Source organism: Aphanomyces astaci (assembly GCF_000520075.1).
Source record: "Aphanomyces astaci strain APO3 unplaced genomic scaffold supercont1.31, whole genome shotgun sequence".
Taxonomy (NCBI): Eukaryota; Oomycota; class Saprolegniomycetes; order Saprolegniales; family Verrucalvaceae; genus Aphanomyces; species Aphanomyces astaci.
In genome coordinates this window covers 496886-514622 of record NW_009798294.1, presented here as the reverse complement: position 1 = coordinate 514622, position 17737 = coordinate 496886, and the positions used below count along the sequence as shown (strand labels likewise).

Sequence of the window (17737 nt, the reverse complement as noted above, 5' to 3'; positions counted from 1 at the left end):
TATGTGTTGTGGAAAACTCCATGTTATGATACTTTTTACCTTGTTAATACAACTACAATCGCAATCTTTTTAGCCAATCAACCTCCTTTTCTTTGTAGCCAATCATACTCCTTTGCTCGATTTAGCGATTTTATCAATCCCCCAAAATAGGCCAATTTGACTGCAAAGCACAATCTAAATGGTCAAAACCTGTAAGTAGGTACTGTAGGTTGGAAATGTGAATCAGTCAAGTGCGTTGCTAAGCAAGTTGCTCCAACACGACGCCAGTTTCACACGTCAACATGTTAACGGAGACGTCCACAGATCTTCGTCGCCGTCCTCTTCTTGCATGCCGCTGATGAGGCTATCCAGGAACGAATCGTTCCCGAGGACATGCTGGTCGATTACGGGGGGGTGCCCAAAAAGAGAGCAAGATTGGGGGGGGACCCATGGAAACGGCACTGATGGGATCGTTGTTGGCGAGTGGGAACACGACGTTGCTTGTGTTGGCAAGGGCATGACGTGGTACGATGGCATGATGTCGATCGTCAAAGGGGAAGAATCCTTACGAAGCGGTGCGGGAGGCAGGAAGGAGGATTGCATGTCCAATATGGGATTTTTCCTTGGGAACATCCGATTCATCGGGGGGTCCAGCGTCGCGGGGTCTTCTAGCACCAGATGCGGCCGTGTCCGAATGGGTTTGCTTGATGACGGGGCTGTGGGTGGAGTTGCTGCTTGCGTTGCTGCTAGCTTTAGCAACTTTGCCTGCAACTTGGTCCCTGTGCGAGTGGATTCAATGAAAAAGCTCTTGGACATGAGCACGTCTACGCACAGCATGTTGCCGTTCGTGTCTACTGGGACCAATATGTAGACCTATCTCGACAAAGCACATTCGTGAACGACTGTACATGCAGGTAACAACTAACTACCTTGAGGTGGTGCTTTACGGTGCTCTTGACAAAGCGAGAGCTAACCCAGCCGTAATGCCACGAATTTCGCCTGGAATTGATCTCGTACACATGACCAGGCGAAGGGTCGGGGAGTCGTCGGCCGCGGAGATACGGGGACTTTTCAAATTCCGACACGTGCACGACACTGCTGACTTGAATGTCGTCCGCGGCTTGTTCCAAGTCGAACTTGGCAAAGAGCATCATGTCTGCATGCTCCACCGCCGTGAGCACTTGCAACGTACTTCCACAGTACCCAGACGCGTTGTGGGCCTTGCAGCAGTGCGGAAAGCACCTCAAGTGCTTGTTCCCGGAGCTCTTGTTGTTCCTAGGTCAAGAGTGAGCGGCTGTAGATGCAGGAAGGAGGCGGGTCGAAGTACCGCTTGTACGAGTCTTGGAAGAGAGGTGCGCTGCACTCCAAGTGCACAAACCGGCTTTGGTCCGACGCGGACGTCCACATGGCGGCGCGTTGACAGGTTGAAGGATGCAAAAAGCGTCATTCCACCTATCAAATCTTACAGGTTGAATTATCCGACCAACGCCACTAAGGCTGGATATACTATTATCAAATGATACAATGAACAATGTTTCGCAGGCTATGCACCTACCAAGGTACAGGGTGGAATGACATCATTCACACCCACCCTCTCATTCCACCTCGGATCAAAATTTGAGAATTTTCTACAATTATTTGGACAAATATTAATACAGTACTAACGTTCGTAGTATTAATATAATAAGTTAGTGAACGGGGAAATTTAAAGAAGTTACCCATTACTCATGATATATTAAAGCCAATCACCATGCAGACATACACACATAAACAAAATTCATTGGTCAAAACAACATCAATGGTCACAATATTCATCGAACTTTGTAGTAAGTCCTCCAATCATATTCCAATAAGCTTAAATTTCCCCGTTCACTAATTATGTTCAATGCAATATTCATAATGATCGGTCGATAAAAGCATGCGAGCACGTGCTATACGTATAATTAGGGGCTGGGCTGTGAAAAACCGTCCAAGCTTTAAGGCAGGGATGTTATCATAACTATTTTCGAGGATTTTGAAAATATATCAAAAATATTGCTTAATTTAAAAAAAATATATCGAAAACGTAAGGAACGGCCAGGGATGAATCATCCCTGCTTCACTGTCAGAGGTTGTGTTATATATTCACGTTTTAGCCAATCAGGAGTCGTATTTGCGTCCATACTTCATAAAGCGTGCACGGGAATGTTCGCCCCTAAGGGGCTGGGTTTATCTAAGGCTCTTATGTTGTTAACAGAGCTTACTGTCTTGTACTTGAACAGTCGAACTTCCGCTGTGCGTCCATACTAGGACACGGGACGGCCACTTGGGTCGCGTCGCGGTTGTTGCAGCGCTGTCCATTTTTGATTTCTGTACAGTACAGTGAGTGCAACCTCTAAATACGGGTATCCATAAAATGGGGGGGATATAGAATATAGGAGGTATTTGCTGTGCGACGGAGGTCATGCAATACTAGATTACAACTACTATTATGGGTAGTACGTAGTACTCCGGAGTATTACTGTACCTGGCCAAATATATATACTACTCCGGAGTACTGTATTACAGTACTGTACGAGGTACGCTAAGCTTACTACTACAGGGAATGACGTATTAAACGCCCCCGTGGTACTAAAATTTCGTATTTATTAAAGTATTGAAATTTCGAAGTAGTTTGTCCCAATACACAATTGAAATGCCAATTCGAAGTACCACGGGGGCGCTTAATACGTCATTCCCTGTACGTAGTATTAATATGAATAGTACACGGTAGTAGTACAATTTAAATTACCGTCAATACAAAAATAAGATAAAAAGATATGAAATGAATGGAATAGAGTACAGTCGTTGAACTTACACTTAATTACCCGTACCAGAATTGAGAAGATAAAAAGATATGAAATGAATGGAATAGAGTACAGTCGTTGAACTTACAGTTAATTACCCGTACCAGAATTGAGGAGTATGGTACAGTACTACGTAGTACTTGGTAGTATTAATAGTAGTAGTACTACTACTGTGGTACTTAATTACACCTTATCCTATCCTTATACACGTACCAGAATTGGCAGTACACATTTGTGTAGCGTCGCTGTTGCTTCATGGGCTTGCCAGCGATTTGGGCGTTGAAGCCGTCGTCGACTTTTGAAATTCAATTTTGAAACAGACCAATCAGATCTTTTTATTTTTGAAGCCTGCGATGATTCCGGTTTACTCCGGATAAAAATGTGTTTCTTTTTGGCCAATGAACTGCTCGTCCTACATCCCTTGTTTTGACAAATATTTTGTTAATTGCAAGTGCTACACTTTCCCCCTTTTACAGGCAATCACTGTACACCTTTATTACATATACTATATATATTGTACTACATATACCAGAATTGATTTGTACTACTTACTGTACTACTAGTAGTACTTGATTCCACCCTTCAAAATTCTTTGGGCGCGCCTCCAGGAAGCGCCGAATCTCGTTGGTGGGGTTCGCTCATGGGCAGTCCTTGGTGCGTATTGAACCCAAGAGGGCAGAGCTTTTCCTTGGCAGTTAGAAACACTTGGTTGAGGATCTTGGCTAGTGTGCATTCTGTCCACACCTCGTGCCTCTTGGCTACTAAGTCGATCCCTTCCAACCCAAGCGATGGGATGTCCGTCCACTGCCACGGCGGCGGCAGTTGGAGCAGCATTGCGTCGCACTCTAATATGTCGTACGGGATGTGGTACTTGTAAAAGTGGAACCCGGCGTCTTCTTTGTCGAAGTATCCGTACTTTTGGCAGTAATGCACCGAGATGGGCGGATGACGTGGCAGCACCACGTCCAAGGACGCGACGTCGCATGGATTGGGTGCATCGTCGTCGAGAAACGTCCACGAGTGTACTTCGGATTGGGGCCACGTAGGGCCAAGGTGGGTCACGAGCGTGTGCTTGATGTGGTGGTTGCCAGCTGCTAATCCATATGCGTACATCTCGACCATCCAGTTTTTGGACAGTTTCCGCCCGGCTATGACAAAGTCGCCGTAGCTGTCAATCATCTTGAGCCAGTCGTTCTTGGTCAGGATGTACGGCGGCCCTCCACCGGCGTAGTACTCGCGGCCGTCGTCCGAGGTCACGTCCATGCACGGCTTGCCAGCACATATCGCGGCCTTCTTGTCCTCATTGTCCGGGTTGAACCATCCCGCGCCGTAGTATGACGTCCAGTCTTGAGCCAATGCGTGTCCGTCGGCCACAACGTCTTGGATTTCTTCGCCCTGGCGCTGCTCGCCGTGGTAGAAAGAGGACAAGTCCGCGCCAGTGTTGACCCGGAGCGGCTGGAAGAAGATGAAGTCGGCGTCCATGAGCGCTACGGGCATGTTGCCCTTGACGGCCGCGGGGTTGGACGACGAAGGCGGGGTGTGGAGGAGATGGCGCAATGCAAACGGCTTGTTGTACGGAGAGTAGTCGTCGGTGATGCCGGACTTCGGGTGGGGACTGTACGAAGGCGTGAAGTGGCGGTGGTAGTCGTGGTAGAACGAAGGTTCGCTCGCGAAGCGCTGGACTTCCTCATCGCTGCACCCAGATATGATCTCTGTTATGGGACCGCGCTGCCCGACCTTGGATGCGGAGACCTGCAACGCCGCGCTCAAAAAGTGCCGGTTGGGCTGGTCGCAGCTTGTGCTGTACACAATATGCACGGTCGTGTTGTCGTAGTTGTGGCTCACGTACGCGATGTTGTGATCCACGGCATTCACCAAGGTCTTCTTCAGCACGACCTTCTCGATGACGCGGTCCACATAGACAGTGTGGTTCGTTGCAACAATGACAGTGTGGTTCATTGCAGCGGCGTGGAGCTGCTGCTTGTGTGCGAGGGAGCTCGACTTGACGACGAAGTCGCTCTCAAAGTTGAGACCCAGAATGCCCAGGCACATGAGGGCCGCAATGGCTGTCGCTATCCACGCGGGATGCCGCGTTGCAGGCGCACTTGCCAACGTGTCGGTCATGTGGGCAGTGGCAGAGTGATAGTCATTGCAGCCTGCAATTTGCAGGTACTTCACTCATCCGGATAAATGGGCTCTTTGATTGGTGGGTTATTATCTTTGAAGGTCAATCGAAGGATTTTCTATGGATATTTCGATTATTGGCATTGGATTGGCTAAAATCATATTGTGAGTTTGCTCCATATGGTGGTTTGACTGATTCCATTTTGAATCAGGATGGACTTCTGGTTGATTGAATATACTTGTCGATTCTGTAAGAGCCAATCAAATCCACTCAATTTTGGATTAGCCAATAGCGTCGATTTGTGATTCGATGGGGCGACGACATTCGATCTGGAAATTTGTACCGAATGTATGGAGATTCGGTACGAATTTCCGGACCCAGAAATTACTTGTCTTTTATTGGCTACTATCCATTTCGATATTCTACGTGGAAAGGCCGAAGTGGATATTATCCAATCAAATGCCTCGGCATTTGTTATAGCAAATATTCATAATACAATACTGTCGCACTTTCTCCTACCATACAATTGTTGAAAATATCCGGTGGCTTCAATTACGAACCGACTTGACAATACTGGAATGTACAGTATTAACGTACTGTACACTGCTGTGAGCTTTACAGTTACAGTATAAATAATCGATCATTCTTCGTATATTAATATTAATAGTTACACTGTACTGTACATACTACTACCGGTATATTATACATAGTACTACTAACTTATTAATACTGCTCCTGTAGTGTAGTAATAAGTTACACCATTTTGCGGTTAATTTCAGCTTTTTTTCACTATAATTTGCTTAGCAATGCTCTGTCACTGGACCAGCAGCTCATAACGTACATAGAAGGGGGCACGTTCCGTGGGCTGCGGTTTGCTTGGTCCAGTCTGGCGGACGCACCGGCGCCACAGCACTTTGAACTCGGTGACCACTGCAAGGAAACACCGAATAATTTGCCATCCATGAAGCAATGACGTTATCCGTACGAAAATTTAAGGAATATCAAAAATATCAAAAACCAAGTTTTGATTTTTGACGAAAATATGCATCAGGCAGGAAACCACGTCCCTGCCTGAGTTATACCGGAAAGCGTGAACACATAGTTATCCGGAAAAATGAGTTTGAACCAATCAGAGGCTTGGATTTCACAGTCAACCAGGAACGATTTTATTTTTCGGAGACCACGCCTTAAGGTTTTGGGTATTACTACTTGCATACTGAAATCAAATCTAAAAGGGGCAAACAACCACCGGCTCGGCAAATTTCAAAACTTTTGCGTTTGTTGGAACATAGCTTCGCTAAAAATACTCCAAATTCCGATCAATTTGAGTTTTCATATACTCTCGTCTACAACGGTATAACTTTAAAAAAATTCAAAATTTCATTTTGTCATGAGATATGGCCAAAAACATAAGGCGTCAAAATGAGGGCAATAATTGGCCGTTTCCGTGATAACTTACCAGTAGTACTAGGTAGTGAAAAACAGATGAAATTCACCGCAAAAAGGTGTACTCCATGTAGGTACTCAATGCACCAGTAATAGTTTGTGTACAGTATGTTAGCTTTCATCTACATCACATGGATGCCAATGGAATCATCCTGTGATCGAGGCGACCTCTTTGGGGACACGGGGGTATGCAGGTCGCCGTCCTACGTCCGTTCACACATTATTTTCGTCATCATGATTTAATAACTATGTGTTCATTATTACCTCGTTCGTCGGAGGCGCGGGGGGGGTACCGCTCTCTTCCAGGGCCACTTGGGTCCAGTGCTGCTGCCGACGGCCCAGTACCCGCACGAGAAGCAGCACCGCCAGCCCTCCACCCGAACACACGAGCACAGCCGTGACCAGCGTCCCATATACCTCCCAAAATGACTTATCCGTCCATTGGCCCTTCGACACATTCGGGGCAAAGTCCCCTAGAAGTATAATAGTATTCGATATTTCAATATGGACTGAGGCTGTCAATCGACAAAGATCAAAATCGACCGAAGTAGCCAATATATGAATGTTTCGAATAAAAAACTTTTGACCAATCAAATTGCAGGTAGGTGTATTCAACGTTGTATCCTCTGACAGATTCACAGAGAGTACATTTCGTTCAACACAAGACACAGACCATCATTCAGGTTCGTCGTACTCTCATGCATCTTGCATTCACTATGGCGCGTACAACATGACCATCATTCGTACCGTGTCCGTGGGTTTCGTCGCATCGCGCCGGCGCAAACCCCACGCGGTGCTGGTCCATGTCGAAGATCACGTCAAAGTTGGCCATCGTGCTCGCCCCCAACACTGACATAAACAAACAAAACAGCCCTTAACGACCACCCACGTATACACTGACTGGTTACCTCCGCCACTGGACTGGGTAAAGTGAATGTTGTTGGCCACGGAACCGTCTGCGTTGGCCGTGTAGTACTGCAAGGGCGGGATCGACAACACCACCGACGACCCTGGCGTCGTCCCCCGTAAAACAAATTGGATATTCGGGAGCTTTCGCTGGTCAGATGGACTTAGCAGCACCGCGTCGTCTTCTCTGTATGAGTGGCCATTGGCAATTGTCCGATACAAAGACGCAAACGAAGACCCGACGCTCGATGGAAAGTACGAGTCGGTGGACCCGCTGTCTACAATCACACCTCGACCGCTACAAGCCGTTAACGTTCGATTTGATTTACGAGGACACTTGAAACTGGTGGTTTGCATACCTGTTGTACCACGACGGCGCAATGTTGAGCGAGACGTTGCCAATCAAAATGTCGAGCACTTCCACGGTAAACCAGCCACTGTGTTGCCGTTAACGGTTGTTTTGAATGGCAAGGTCCTACCTTGTGGTCAACAGCGGCGTGTACATGGGGGGTGCTATATGCAGCGTTGGGTCGATGCCACCAAGCACCATGGTACCGCCAGTGTCGGCAAAGCACAAGGAAAACAAATTGGCTCTTAACACGCCGCTTTTGACTAGGAACGGGACGATTGTGTTGGGGTCTTGGGACATGCCCATGATTCCATTCTCCTTTTGCGTGAGAAATAGACCCGTTTCTTTGGTCTGGCATCCGATGGGAAACCGGACGCCAAACTTGGACAACAGCATGGACGGATCGGGTTCGTCTGGGGCGTTGTCGTCGTTGGTAGATGGAAGGGGTCCTACCCAGCACAACTCGCTCACCATCAACGCACTCCACATGCTTCCTTCGGCGTAGCTCTGGGTCATGCGGCAGTGGTTGTTCGACTCGCACGAGTAGCAGTGACCGTACTCGGCACATGTGAGGTAGTTGGCCGTCGTAGACTTGCTCACGTCGTACGGGGGGTCGGTATGTTCCCCGCAGTCGACACACCTGCAGGAACGACATGTGTGATGACACAGCGACGATCCACGACGACGTACGATGAACATGGAAGCGCAGTCATGTGACTCCCCGTATCCACGATGACGGAAGCTCTCTGCGGCGGTAGACCCAAGTAGATCTCGGCATAATGTGTCCTACCACAGCAGCAACACCATTCATACTCCACAGTGATCAAGAAACAACGTACCCGATGCCGACCCCAAGGGAGACCTTGTCAGATGCGATGGTCCGACTCCCAGTCGTGTTCGTCCCGCTCAGCCATCGACGGGTGGGATAATGTACCTCTCTCTGCAGGCTCAAGCGAATAACTCCATCGACTGTGCTGTCGCCAATGCTCATGATGGGATGGCAATGTCGTTACAGTGTAATCAAGCCCTCCAACAAAATGTACCTTATCTGAGTTTCGTTAAAACTCAATTATAACAAAATGTACTTTATAGTAGAGCGATTTATCCTACGCCGAATGTAAAATTGTTAAAATAAATTCCGTTATTGTACCTCACAGTAACAAAATGTATCCTATTTAAGGTTTCTTATTGTAGTAATAAGTTCTGGTAAATAATTCTTGCCTTGTTTTGATTGGCTAGCTGGATCTGAAAAGTCAACAAGGTCGGAATCACATGCCACGATCACTGAGAACACGGAGGAGGGCATGAGGACCCTCCAGGACCGACACAACGTCAGCGGCCTCCCTCTCCCGACTCGCTTCCATCGACTCGTTCCACCGCAGACACTCGTCCGCGACGCGGTCCCGCGCTTCCCAATCCTGCCGCATGTGGTAGACTCGTGCAATCATCATCCCAACTTCCACACCGAGAAGCAAGTCCTCCGCGTTCACCGCGGCAACTTTGCTTGGCTCCAACACCACCAGACACTTGTCGTACTCTTGCAAGACAAAATATGCCTTGGCCATCTCGAGCCCCACCTCGGCTTGCAGCTTCCACCCTCCATGCTCGAGCACCTACGCACGCAAGCATTCCCCATCACTGCTGCGGCATTTTGAAACGAGCATGTACAGTACGTAAGGACAGATCTCTTCCAACAGCGCGACTGCATCCTCCGCTCGTTCCATCGCCACATACAGCCGCGCGAGCAGCACCTTTGCCTGTGCCATGAGGACTTCGCTTCCGATGTCTTCGCACAGCGCCAAACATTCCATCAACGCCGGGAGCGCATTGAACGGCGCGTCAGCATGCAGTGTGACCTAGTCTCATCAGCGTGTCATATCCATCTCATTCTGTGCAAAGTACATGCGAGAGCTGGAGCATCACTTGGGCGCGGCCATACGGCGGCAACTCTACTTTTGGAACTCCTTGAAGGAGCTTCCATGCATCCTGCGGTCTGTCTTGCCGCCGGTAGAGCCGCGCTAGTCGTCAGCATGCGACAATACTATCAACTGGACACACGACGACAAGGATTACCTTTGGCCAGAGCCAGCTCCACGTCATCCCCTAATGGCATCAAGGTGGAGTGCAATGCCTCCCATATATGCAAGTACGTTTCTGCTTTACGCAGTTCCATCGTCGCCAGCGCCCATTCAAAGCAAATGCGGACAACTGTCTGCTGCATGACCATGTCTTGCCACACGACGTCGCTGGTGGCCTTGTGGGCAGAACTAGTAGTACTACTAGTAGTACCCTCGTCCAAGTGGAGCACCGAAGCTACTAACTGCCGAAGCGCCGGGGCGTACAACGTCGAGTTTGTCCACGTAGTAGGAGTAGTAGTAGTACTAGTAGTAGTAGGACTAGTCGCAGACGACGACCCGTCCTGTGGAGCTGCCAACTGCATGTCGGCTTGATGGCAGAGCTACACAAGAAAGATAATCATTTGACACAAAACAAAGATATATATATATATTTAAAAGATATATATAAATAAATATAAATATATATATTTACCAAAAGGGCAATGTCGTGGACCGAGTGTTCGGCCGTGTGTGGTGGAGACAGCATAACCCAAACCCTAGCCAACGCCAGGCGCTGCATTGATCGAAAGCCCAGGCGCCGCCACACCGCGGCTTGCGTGAGTCCGATCTGCACCTGGGTGTGCACCCACGCCTCCAGCTTGGCCTGCTTGGGCTCCATCTCCCCACTCGCCAAGGACGACGGGGGAGGTGTCGTGATGGCGGCGTTCGCGGCAGTTCCACATGCCTGTACCGCCAGCCACGATCGAAGGGGCTGCACAGACGGAGGAGTAGACGGAGGAGCGGAGCTGCCGTGCTGGATGCACGTCAACTTGGCCAGGAGCGATAGGCGCGGCAGCCCCGCGGCGTCCGCCATGGACATGCAATGAAGCGCTCGCTGGAGGTCAAATGGGGCACAATCCCATTGCAAGAGGTAGCTCAATGCATACGCGACACACACCTAATAATGCATGCATACAATCGTCATCACTGTGATGGACGAATATGACCTTACGTTGTCTCGCGCGCTCTGCGCGACGCGGACGGCCTCATGGAGCGCGGCGGTGGCCTTGGCGGGATGGCCGAAGGTCCAGTAGAAGATGGCGAGGTTGAGCGATGCGTAATGCGGTCCGAAGCGCTTCATGTCGGGCACGTCGGTCGCGACGTGGAGGGCGATGTTGTGGTATGCGTGCAACGCATCTAATGCTCCTAGGAACTCACGGCGCCGCTGGAAGTTTACGTAGCGCGCGAAGAGGAGGCGGGGAGATGTCGGGTCGGTTTGGAGAGCGGTGCGGAAATGGACGTCGTCGATAGGGGATGAATGGTCGGTGTCGAGGAGAGAGGATGGAGCGGCGGTGGTGGGGACGGAAGGGGTGGAGGGAGCGACGAAGGACTGCATGTGGTCGCGCAAAATGCAAAGGCCGTCGAAGAACGCCGAGTGGATCGCAAGAGCGAGCATGCGTGCGAACCGACCGAATGGGGTCGACGCTACGAGCACGTCGTCTGTTCCAGGGAGACACAACGTGACCAGACACTCGGCGAGGTCATGGACCGAGCGCGTGCTCAGGCGACGCATCACGACCTGGAACTCCATCGACCACGTTGGGTTGATCGTATCCAGGGCAGCACAAAAGGCGGCAAATGTCAACGGACCGCTTGACCTGGATCCACATGTGTGTTCCATGAGGAACACCGCCAACGCATGATGTGGGTTGATGCCATCGTTCGCATGGACGTCCATGGACATGCTGCATGCTTCATACTCGCGAATGTACATGGCGATGAGGAAGCCCACGCAGACATTGTGCGGCGTGAGTCCAACAAGGAGGCGGTGCGACGATGCTCCGATCGCCACGGCCATGTCAAAATGGTACCATAGCTTTTTTCAATTAAAAGAATCTTCTTATATTTTAAAGCATTTAAAAAACCATATTCTTCGAGTTCTTAAAAGAACTATTGTGTTTAAACGCGTAGGAAACGTTGTAAAACCAAAACGTCGAACCGAACGTGTTCAGAACGCTCAACGCATACTGGAATTTCGTGGTTTCCATCCAGGTGTGCCGATCTAACGTTACTACTGTACCAGCGGGCGGCATGGCAGAAGCAACGGCAGCAGCTCCCGTGGAGCGCCCAGGCCGACAAGGCACAAACCGCACAGCGCACATCTGGGCACACTTCGTCAAGCGACGAGACCTGGACAAGTACTTCAACAACTGGCGCGTCGAGTGCCGCCACTGTCGCGACGCTTACGACAAGCGGGCGTCCGACGACGACGTTTCGCCGCCCGAGATTGTTATCAGCACGACCGTTAAGATGATGGCTCATCTGCGCTGGTGTGTACACGCACGTAAAGTCATCGGCAACGACATGCCGCCGTCCCCCGTCAAGGTCGTAGCGCCCAAGCGAAAGTCCACGAGTAGTAATGGCCACGACGGGTCGCCGTCCGGCACGAAGAAACGCCCGACGCTTGTGAAGATCCAGCCCTCTGGCGGTACGACTTACACCATCTGTCCTTTCTTCGTCTCATTGTCGCGACAGAACCAGTCGCGAAGGAAGCGAGCACGCCTGCGACCGCGTACAGCACGGCGTACATCTGGGAACACTTTATCAAGCGCACGGATATGGCCAAGTACTACAACAACTGGTACGTCGAATGCAAGCACTGCCACGACGCCGCCGCCGCCGCCGGGACGACTCCGCCCAAGGTGTTTGTGTCTGCCATGGCGCGCATGAAGACGCACCTGTTCAAGTGCGCGCACGTCCCGGCGGACGCGCTCACGGCGTTCCGCAAGGCCGACGCCGACATGGCGCCCCTCCAGCCCCGCCGCCGCGCCAAAGGACCTATCTCCATCTCGTCGCACATGGTCAGTGCGCTGGCCGTCCGGACGCAGCACCCGACCCGCGCCAACCAGCTCTTCCATCTCGCACTGCCCTTGGAAGAAGCCATCGACACGACGACGTTGGAGTGGCTCACACAGTCATCAGCAGAACGGCCTGCCTGGTTCGCGCTGTCCAAGGTACAAGCCACAGTTGCAACCTCCGACGTGTTGTGCCAAGTCGACCTCGTGTGCAGCCAAGACCTGTACAACCTTCCCCCCCGCTCGTTGGACAAGGTACTAACTAACGTTAGTTAATCGATGATTTAGTAGGTATTTCAATGGGATATCGTGGTGTGTCTTATATTCCATGTTGGGAACAAGAATGTTTTTTTTTCATGTTACCTGATAGTTTTTTTTGATTATTTGGAAAAAAATAAAACATTCTACTATATACTTGGTTTTCGAAATGGTTTTTTTTATTATTGGAATAAAAGTGTCCGAATCGCGCCGAGCGACCAATCTCTTTGATTGGTCAATCCGAAATTACTTGTTGCTGATTGGCTACAATCCATGTTCGATTTTCTATGAAAAGGGCAAAGTGGATATTAGCCAATCAGGTGTCTTCTCGGCATGGGTGTGCTCTTCACCATGGAAAAATATATTAAAATGGGTAGAAAATCGACGATATATAAGTATTTGGTTAATAACGTTTGTATTGGGTGTGCATTTGGGTAGATTCAAGCGGCGCTGATGTCTACAGACCAGCCAGTAGCGTCCCCCCAATCGTCGATCCCAGTAGTCGACTCTGATGCAACCACTTCGTTTTTACAAGCCCCGTGCAAAGCCGAGTTGGCAGTGGACAAGGAAGAAGATAACTCTATGGACGTTGAAAACCCCATCCAAGATATGCACACAAGAAAGCGGCCGTGGCCGACAGTGTTGTGGACGCACTTTATACCTCGAGCGCCTCGGTTGGGATGGTACTTGGGCGTCGAGTGTCGGCACTGCCACGTGGGCAGCAGTAGGCTTGACCCTCACTCGTTGAAACAAGAAAAAGAAGACCTTCTCGTGTCATCTCCTCGACGGATGCGCCGCCATATGCAAACCTGCCGGGGTCTGTTCAAGGACGAGGAGGTGGCGGACCCGCCGCCGCCGTCGCCTGAAGAAGACGTCGCCGGCGGTGGCCTCCTCCATAGGGAAGAAGACCCGATAGAAGCATTGGAGTATGCTGCGATGGAGTATGTTGTCGTGCGGAATGAGCACGATCCACGGGGATACAGCCTCGCGCAGCTGGGGTACAGTACCCACCCTGAAGCATATTGACATCCTTTTACCCAAAAGTTGGCTGACTTTTGTAATTCGCCAAATCCATCGATCGATTGTTTGTCTTGAATTTTGTATGTAGTAAATTGGTTTGACACTAATTGAAGTCACACACACTAATTGAAGTCATACACACTAATTTGACTTTTTTGATGCAATTTGATTGGCTAAATCCTTCTTCTGCACTTTGGTTGTGTACATTCATTCTCACTCGAAACACATCAACAATATATATATATATATATTTATATATATATCTTTGACTCACGATGTTGGCGATAGGTACGATGTCACAGCCAGCATGCTGCACGGCGCAGAGGACGCGACCGTCGAACTGACCATGTTGCGTATGTGACACTGTATGCATGGCATATATCTGACGGATGTTGATGTATGTATACATGGGGGTGCAGAAGAGGACGAGGAGGTGCAGCAGCAGCAAGGCAAGGTGTTTACGTTTGGACAAGACGAGAGGCGGCCAGTTAAGGAGATTGTGTGCAGCGTGGAGCTGCACCTACTGACCACGTCCCCGCCGCATCGACTCGAACTACCCCCCGACCAACTGTTAAAGGTACCCAATGTCGTCGATGTGGTGTCCGTGGTGATGGCGTGAATGTAGGTGCAGAGCAAGGTGGGGTAGGTGCAAGGCCTGGAGAATATAACACGTATGTACCATATGAACGAATATCTTAGTCGGACATGGGGTACACAGTGGAGCTGTTGGACGAGTTTATGTGTCCGCAGTCGTGCCAGGGGGTGTTCATGGACGACGACGATGCGACGGACGAGTCTAACAGGTCGGAATGGAAACTTTGGTCGTGGTCGGAAGGCACGCTGCTGCGGAGAATGGCGCGGGTGAAGCGGTCGTCGTGGAGGATGGACGCGGGAAGGGCGCGGTCGTTGTGGTATATCGACTCAAACCACGTCGATGAAGGTGCCGGGGGAGCGAGGGACATGGACGGAGGAAGGTCCACGGAGATGGTCGTGTCGGTCGGTTTCGAACGAAAGGAACGCCGACGCCTGTAGATATGAGTAGCGAGAACAACGAAACCCATGACGACGGTGATGACCACGACGATGGTGATGACGTGGTTGTTGCCGACATCTGAGGTGGTAGGAACGCTAAAATCGACGGACACGATGCCCTCGCATTGAACCACCGTCGACGGAGTCGTCCAAAGCAGGCGCAGGTGGAGGGGGAATATGCCTTGTCCAGGTAACGACACCTCCTGGATCGTAGACGACGAGTTCTTAGCATCGAGGAATGGTGCGCACGTGTCTCGGACGCATGTGGAGTAACGCATGTCGGAAGTGTTGATAGAAGGGGAGTCGTACGTCCAAGTGACGGTCGTGTTCATGCCTTGGATGGGAGATCGTTGTTGCTCAAAGATCAAGGTATCCTCAGGTGCAACGATGGTGACCGATGTATCGTTGGCGAAGGATTGGCAGAAGGACGTGACTCCATCGCGCATGTACTTTGGATCTGATGGCGGTTCCATCGCCGTCCACTGGGTGTCTCCGCTTGAGGTGCCGACGACGTTGACGTTCGTCATGATGAAAGGTCAATTGTATCTTGGAGAGTTCGTTAGATTGGCTCGTGTTATCCGGATTTCAAACACGTTTATCCGGAAACAACCAACACAATTTACTGCTCAAATTCGATCAATCTACAGGTCCATGCGATGCAGCTCGGCCTTGTCCGCGCCGTCGACCGCATCCTCATGCTGCGCGTTGAAGAACTCGTCATCTTCGTCTGGAGGGGTGTCGTATGATGCCTCGCCTTCCTCCGTCACGGACGCAGCACCGTCTTCCTTCTCGGTCACCGAACTCACAACGAGCCCAGCTTCTTCGTCAACGTCCAACTCGTTCAAGTTGACTTGGGTCCATCGCGGATCTTTTGACTTGCACACGGCAACAGCCATCCCAACGATAAACAACAACGCGATGGCTACCCCTCCCAACGTCAACACCAACGGATAATCTTCCTCGCTGCCTAGCGACGACGATGCATCCGTCGCGGCAACCACTTCTTCAAACTCTACCAAACGCCATCAACCACCACCACCACCTGTGCCTCTTCCTACCGCAATTAGCTTTAGCAAATCCCACTCGATTCCGATCCGCGTCAAACACAAAATCGTGGTTGAGCATGAGGTTGGCACCGATGATGCCGCCACCTGGTTCGTCCAACAGGATCGACGAGTAGAACCGTCCGTTTGCCTTCTTTTTCAGGTATCGACTCGGTGGGATCGTCATCACAACATCGTCTTCATCGACTCCTATCCACGCATCACGAACACTTCTGTGGAGACCTTGAATTTACCTGCGAGGACATATTCAATCGTCGGAAGCAGCTCAACTTCGTCCTCGGTATATCCGTCCATACCGCCCGTGACGTACTTTTTCCCCATGACCTTCTGGAACACGCGATTGAACTCCCCCACGAGCGCGTCAGGAAGGTACGAGTCGGTGGTACCGCTATCAATGACCACTTTCCGCCCGCCATTTAACAGCCGCGGCGAGTCGATATGGATGTCCTCGCCGTGGATGCGAATACCGCGCACGTCTAATGCGTACCATCCCGTAGCATCAAAGCTCACTTTGGCAAACTTCATGTCTTCTTCATGGCGAGGGGGGGAGTGATGGCTCCCGACTGTCATGGCGCCTCCGGTGGAGGTAAAGCAGAGCGAAAACACATTTTGGGAGATTTTGTCATCTTGAAACAGCTTCTTGATCACAGTCGGCGCTACACATGTTCGACATGACGGACGTATTGAAGCAAAGGACCAAATATGTACCTTTGGTGGAAAGTCCCATGATTCCGTCGGCCACTTGGGTCGTGAAGAGACCTGTCTCGTGGTACTGACACCCAAAGCGAAACCTCGTGCTAAAGTTGTTGTCAGTGTCCGATTCTGCTTTATCGCCCAGCCACACGTTGTCTTCGACCACCACCGCCTTCCAACTGCTCCCTTCCGAGTACATTTGGTTCACTTCGCAAGTGTTGTTCTTCGTGCACGATGCGCATGTGATCGCCGTGTCCTTGCCAACATCTTCACACGTAGGGTACACCAGCGACGACGACTTGGACGCATCGAATGGAACGTCCGTGTGCTTTCCGCAGCCCGTGCATCTACACGAGTTGTTAGCGATACACGAGAGAACGATGCATGGATCGGTACCCCTTGCATGGAAACGCAAGCTGATGGCTGCCAGTGTCCACAATGACTGATGCGCGTTGTGGCGGCGTACCGGCGTAGATCCACGTGTAATGGGTGCCCATCCCGAGGTTTAACGGCACGACCTCGTACAGTCCATCGTCGAGGCGGCGGTGGCGCTCGTTGGTATGTAGGTTTCTCTTGATGGAGACATCATAGGCATTGCTGCGATGAAGTTGCAGCTGTCTAATGCTGTGGACGGCATGAGGCTGCAGCAGCAGCGCCAAGACTGCCAGAGGTGCAGAGGAGGTTGCTGGTCGCATCTAAGTTTGTTTTGTGGAGTGCGATGACAAAGGCGGCGTTCCTCAGAATGTAATCAACACTCCCAACTCAGCACTTGAAATTTCTACACCATGTGTACTGTACAATGTACGTACGATGTACGAAAAAAGCCTATTTAGATTTGGCCAGTACAGTACAGTACATCACCGTACATTCATTCAGTACTGCCATTGAAGGCAGCGTGGTTGACTTCAATGTGTTAACGTTACGTAGTATGAGCGTACTAGTGCCTTGGACAGAGCGTTGCAGATGACAGACAGTCCAGGCAAGCGGGAAATAAAATATCATGACGTCGAATACAAATTACTTGTTCAAATAAAGCTTTTGAAATAAATTACGACGGAGTAGTAGTACGTACTGACAACTGTACGATTAACTGTATACTAGTACCACTTTAGTAGGACCAACTAGTAA

General features: G+C 50.4%; 7 protein-coding genes across 18 annotated transcripts; 1 reads left to right on the top strand and 6 right to left on the bottom strand.

Annotated features, from left to right (window-relative positions):
* Window positions 1–184: 184 nt before the first annotated feature.
* H257_11041 (hypothetical protein) lies at window positions 185–1432 on the bottom strand. Its single transcript, XM_009837873.1, has 3 exons — window positions 1307–1432; window positions 909–1254; window positions 185–852 (listed from the first exon to the last, which is right to left on the bottom strand). The coding sequence occupies exons 1-3, from the start codon at window positions 1384–1386 to the stop codon at window positions 277–279; spliced, it is 1002 nt and encodes a 333-aa protein (XP_009836175.1). The 5' UTR covers window positions 1387–1432; the 3' UTR covers window positions 185–276.
* Window positions 1433–3271: 1839 nt separating this feature from the next.
* H257_11040 (hypothetical protein) lies at window positions 3272–4934 on the bottom strand. Its single transcript, XM_009837872.1, has one exon. The coding sequence runs from the start codon at window positions 4926–4928 to the stop codon at window positions 3387–3389; it is 1542 nt and encodes a 513-aa protein (XP_009836174.1). The 5' UTR covers window positions 4929–4934; the 3' UTR covers window positions 3272–3386.
* Window positions 4935–6391: 1457 nt separating this feature from the next.
* H257_11039 (hypothetical protein) lies at window positions 6392–8627 on the bottom strand. Its single transcript, XM_009837871.1, has 8 exons — window positions 8470–8627; window positions 8321–8416; window positions 7761–8270; window positions 7641–7718; window positions 7284–7579; window positions 7123–7224; window positions 6640–6848; window positions 6392–6578 (listed from the first exon to the last, which is right to left on the bottom strand). The coding sequence occupies exons 1-8, from the start codon at window positions 8619–8621 to the stop codon at window positions 6498–6500; spliced, it is 1524 nt and encodes a 507-aa protein (XP_009836173.1). The 5' UTR covers window positions 8622–8627; the 3' UTR covers window positions 6392–6497.
* Window positions 8628–8799: 172 nt separating this feature from the next.
* H257_11038 (hypothetical protein) lies at window positions 8800–11545 on the bottom strand (the record flags this gene model as incomplete). 8 transcript variants are annotated; one of them, XM_009837863.1, is made up of 6 exons in its annotated part: window positions 8800–9243; window positions 9304–9486; window positions 9533–9648; window positions 9704–10088; window positions 10181–10645; window positions 10700–11545. In XM_009837863.1, 6 exons carry the CDS (start codon window positions 11543–11545, stop codon window positions 8899–8901), a joined length of 2340 nt encoding a protein of 779 aa, XP_009836165.1. In that variant the 3' UTR covers window positions 8800–8898. The 8 variants fall into 8 exon arrangements, with proteins under 8 accessions (XP_009836165.1, XP_009836172.1, XP_009836169.1 ...); XM_009837870.1 differs by having other exon boundaries at window positions 9533–10088; XM_009837867.1 differs by having other exon boundaries at window positions 9304–9648.
* Window positions 11546–11721: 176 nt separating this feature from the next.
* Window positions 11722–15282, top strand: H257_11037 (hypothetical protein). Of its 4 annotated transcripts, XM_009837860.1 has the most exons (6): window positions 11722–12175; window positions 12223–12797; window positions 13239–13798; window positions 14109–14173; window positions 14240–14397; window positions 14446–15282. In XM_009837860.1, the coding sequence occupies exons 1-6, from the start codon at window positions 11779–11781 to the stop codon at window positions 14464–14466; spliced, it is 1776 nt and encodes a 591-aa protein (XP_009836162.1). In that variant the 5' UTR covers window positions 11722–11778; the 3' UTR covers window positions 14467–15282. The 4 variants fall into 4 exon arrangements, with proteins under 4 accessions (XP_009836162.1, XP_009836161.1, XP_009836163.1 ...); XM_009837859.1 differs by having other exon boundaries at window positions 14240–15282; XM_009837861.1 differs by having other exon boundaries at window positions 14109–14397.
* H257_11036 (hypothetical protein) lies at window positions 14196–15379 on the bottom strand (the record flags this gene model as incomplete). Its single annotated transcript, XM_009837858.1, has 1 exon — window positions 14196–15379. One exon carries the CDS (start codon window positions 15377–15379, stop codon window positions 14516–14518), a length of 864 nt encoding a protein of 287 aa, XP_009836160.1. The 3' UTR covers window positions 14196–14515.
* Window positions 15380–15386: 7 nt separating this feature from the next.
* Window positions 15387–17362, bottom strand: H257_11035. 2 transcript variants are annotated; one of them, XM_009837856.1, is made up of 5 exons: window positions 17006–17362; window positions 16625–16956; window positions 16150–16572; window positions 15911–16105; window positions 15387–15864 (listed from the first exon to the last, which is right to left on the bottom strand). In XM_009837856.1, the coding sequence occupies exons 1-5, from the start codon at window positions 17302–17304 to the stop codon at window positions 15494–15496; spliced, it is 1620 nt and encodes a 539-aa protein (XP_009836158.1). In that variant the 5' UTR covers window positions 17305–17362; the 3' UTR covers window positions 15387–15493. The 2 variants fall into 2 exon arrangements, with proteins under 2 accessions (XP_009836158.1, XP_009836159.1); XM_009837857.1 differs by having other exon boundaries at window positions 15387–16105.
* Window positions 17363–17737: the final 375 nt, after the last annotated feature.

What these genes read in the sequence shown, in the direction of transcription:
- H257_11041 (XM_009837873.1), bottom strand. Translation starts at nt 1,386, where the DNA reads ATGTGGACGTCCGCGTCGGACCAAAGCCGGTTTGTGCACTTGGAGTGC. An exon ending in TTCCAAGACTCGTACAAGCG is followed by an intron (nt 1,255 to 1,306) that starts GTACTTCGACCC and finishes CTCTTGACCTAG; the next exon opens with GAACAACAAGAGCTCCGGGA. An exon ending in CCGTAAAGCACCACCTCAAG is followed by an intron (nt 853 to 908) that starts GTAGTTAGTTGT and finishes TTGTCGAGATAG; the next exon opens with GTCTACATATTGGTCCCAGT.
- H257_11040 (XM_009837872.1), bottom strand. Translation starts at nt 4,928, where the DNA reads ATGACCGACACGTTGGCAAGTGCGCCTGCAACGCGGCATCCCGCGTGG.
- H257_11039 (XM_009837871.1), bottom strand. Translation starts at nt 8,621, where the DNA reads ATGAGCATTGGCGACAGCACAGTCGATGGAGTTATTCGCTTGAGCCTG. An exon ending in ACTGCGCTTCCATGTTCATC is followed by an intron (nt 8,271 to 8,320) that starts GTACGTCGTCGT and finishes TCGTTCCTGCAG; the next exon opens with GTGTGTCGACTGCGGGGAAC. An exon ending in ACGCCGCTGTTGACCACAAG is followed by an intron (nt 7,719 to 7,760) that starts GTAGGACCTTGC and finishes ACGGCAACACAG; the next exon opens with TGGCTGGTTTACCGTGGAAG.
- H257_11037 (XM_009837859.1), top strand. Translation starts at nt 11,779, where the DNA reads ATGGCAGAAGCAACGGCAGCAGCTCCCGTGGAGCGCCCAGGCCGACAA. An exon ending in CCCCCCGCTCGTTGGACAAG is followed by an intron (nt 12,798 to 13,238) that starts GTACTAACTAAC and finishes GCATTTGGGTAG; the next exon opens with ATTCAAGCGGCGCTGATGTC. An exon ending in TACAGCCTCGCGCAGCTGGG is followed by an intron (nt 13,799 to 14,108) that starts GTACAGTACCCA and finishes TGTTGGCGATAG; the next exon opens with GTACGATGTCACAGCCAGCA.
- H257_11035 (XM_009837856.1), bottom strand. Translation starts at nt 17,304, where the DNA reads ATGCGACCAGCAACCTCCTCTGCACCTCTGGCAGTCTTGGCGCTGCTG. An exon ending in CATGGGACTTTCCACCAAAG is followed by an intron (nt 16,573 to 16,624) that starts GTACATATTTGG and finishes GAACATGTGTAG; the next exon opens with CGCCGACTGTGATCAAGAAG. An exon ending in GATTGAATATGTCCTCGCAG is followed by an intron (nt 16,106 to 16,149) that starts GTAAATTCAAGG and finishes ATGCGTGGATAG; the next exon opens with GAGTCGATGAAGACGATGTT.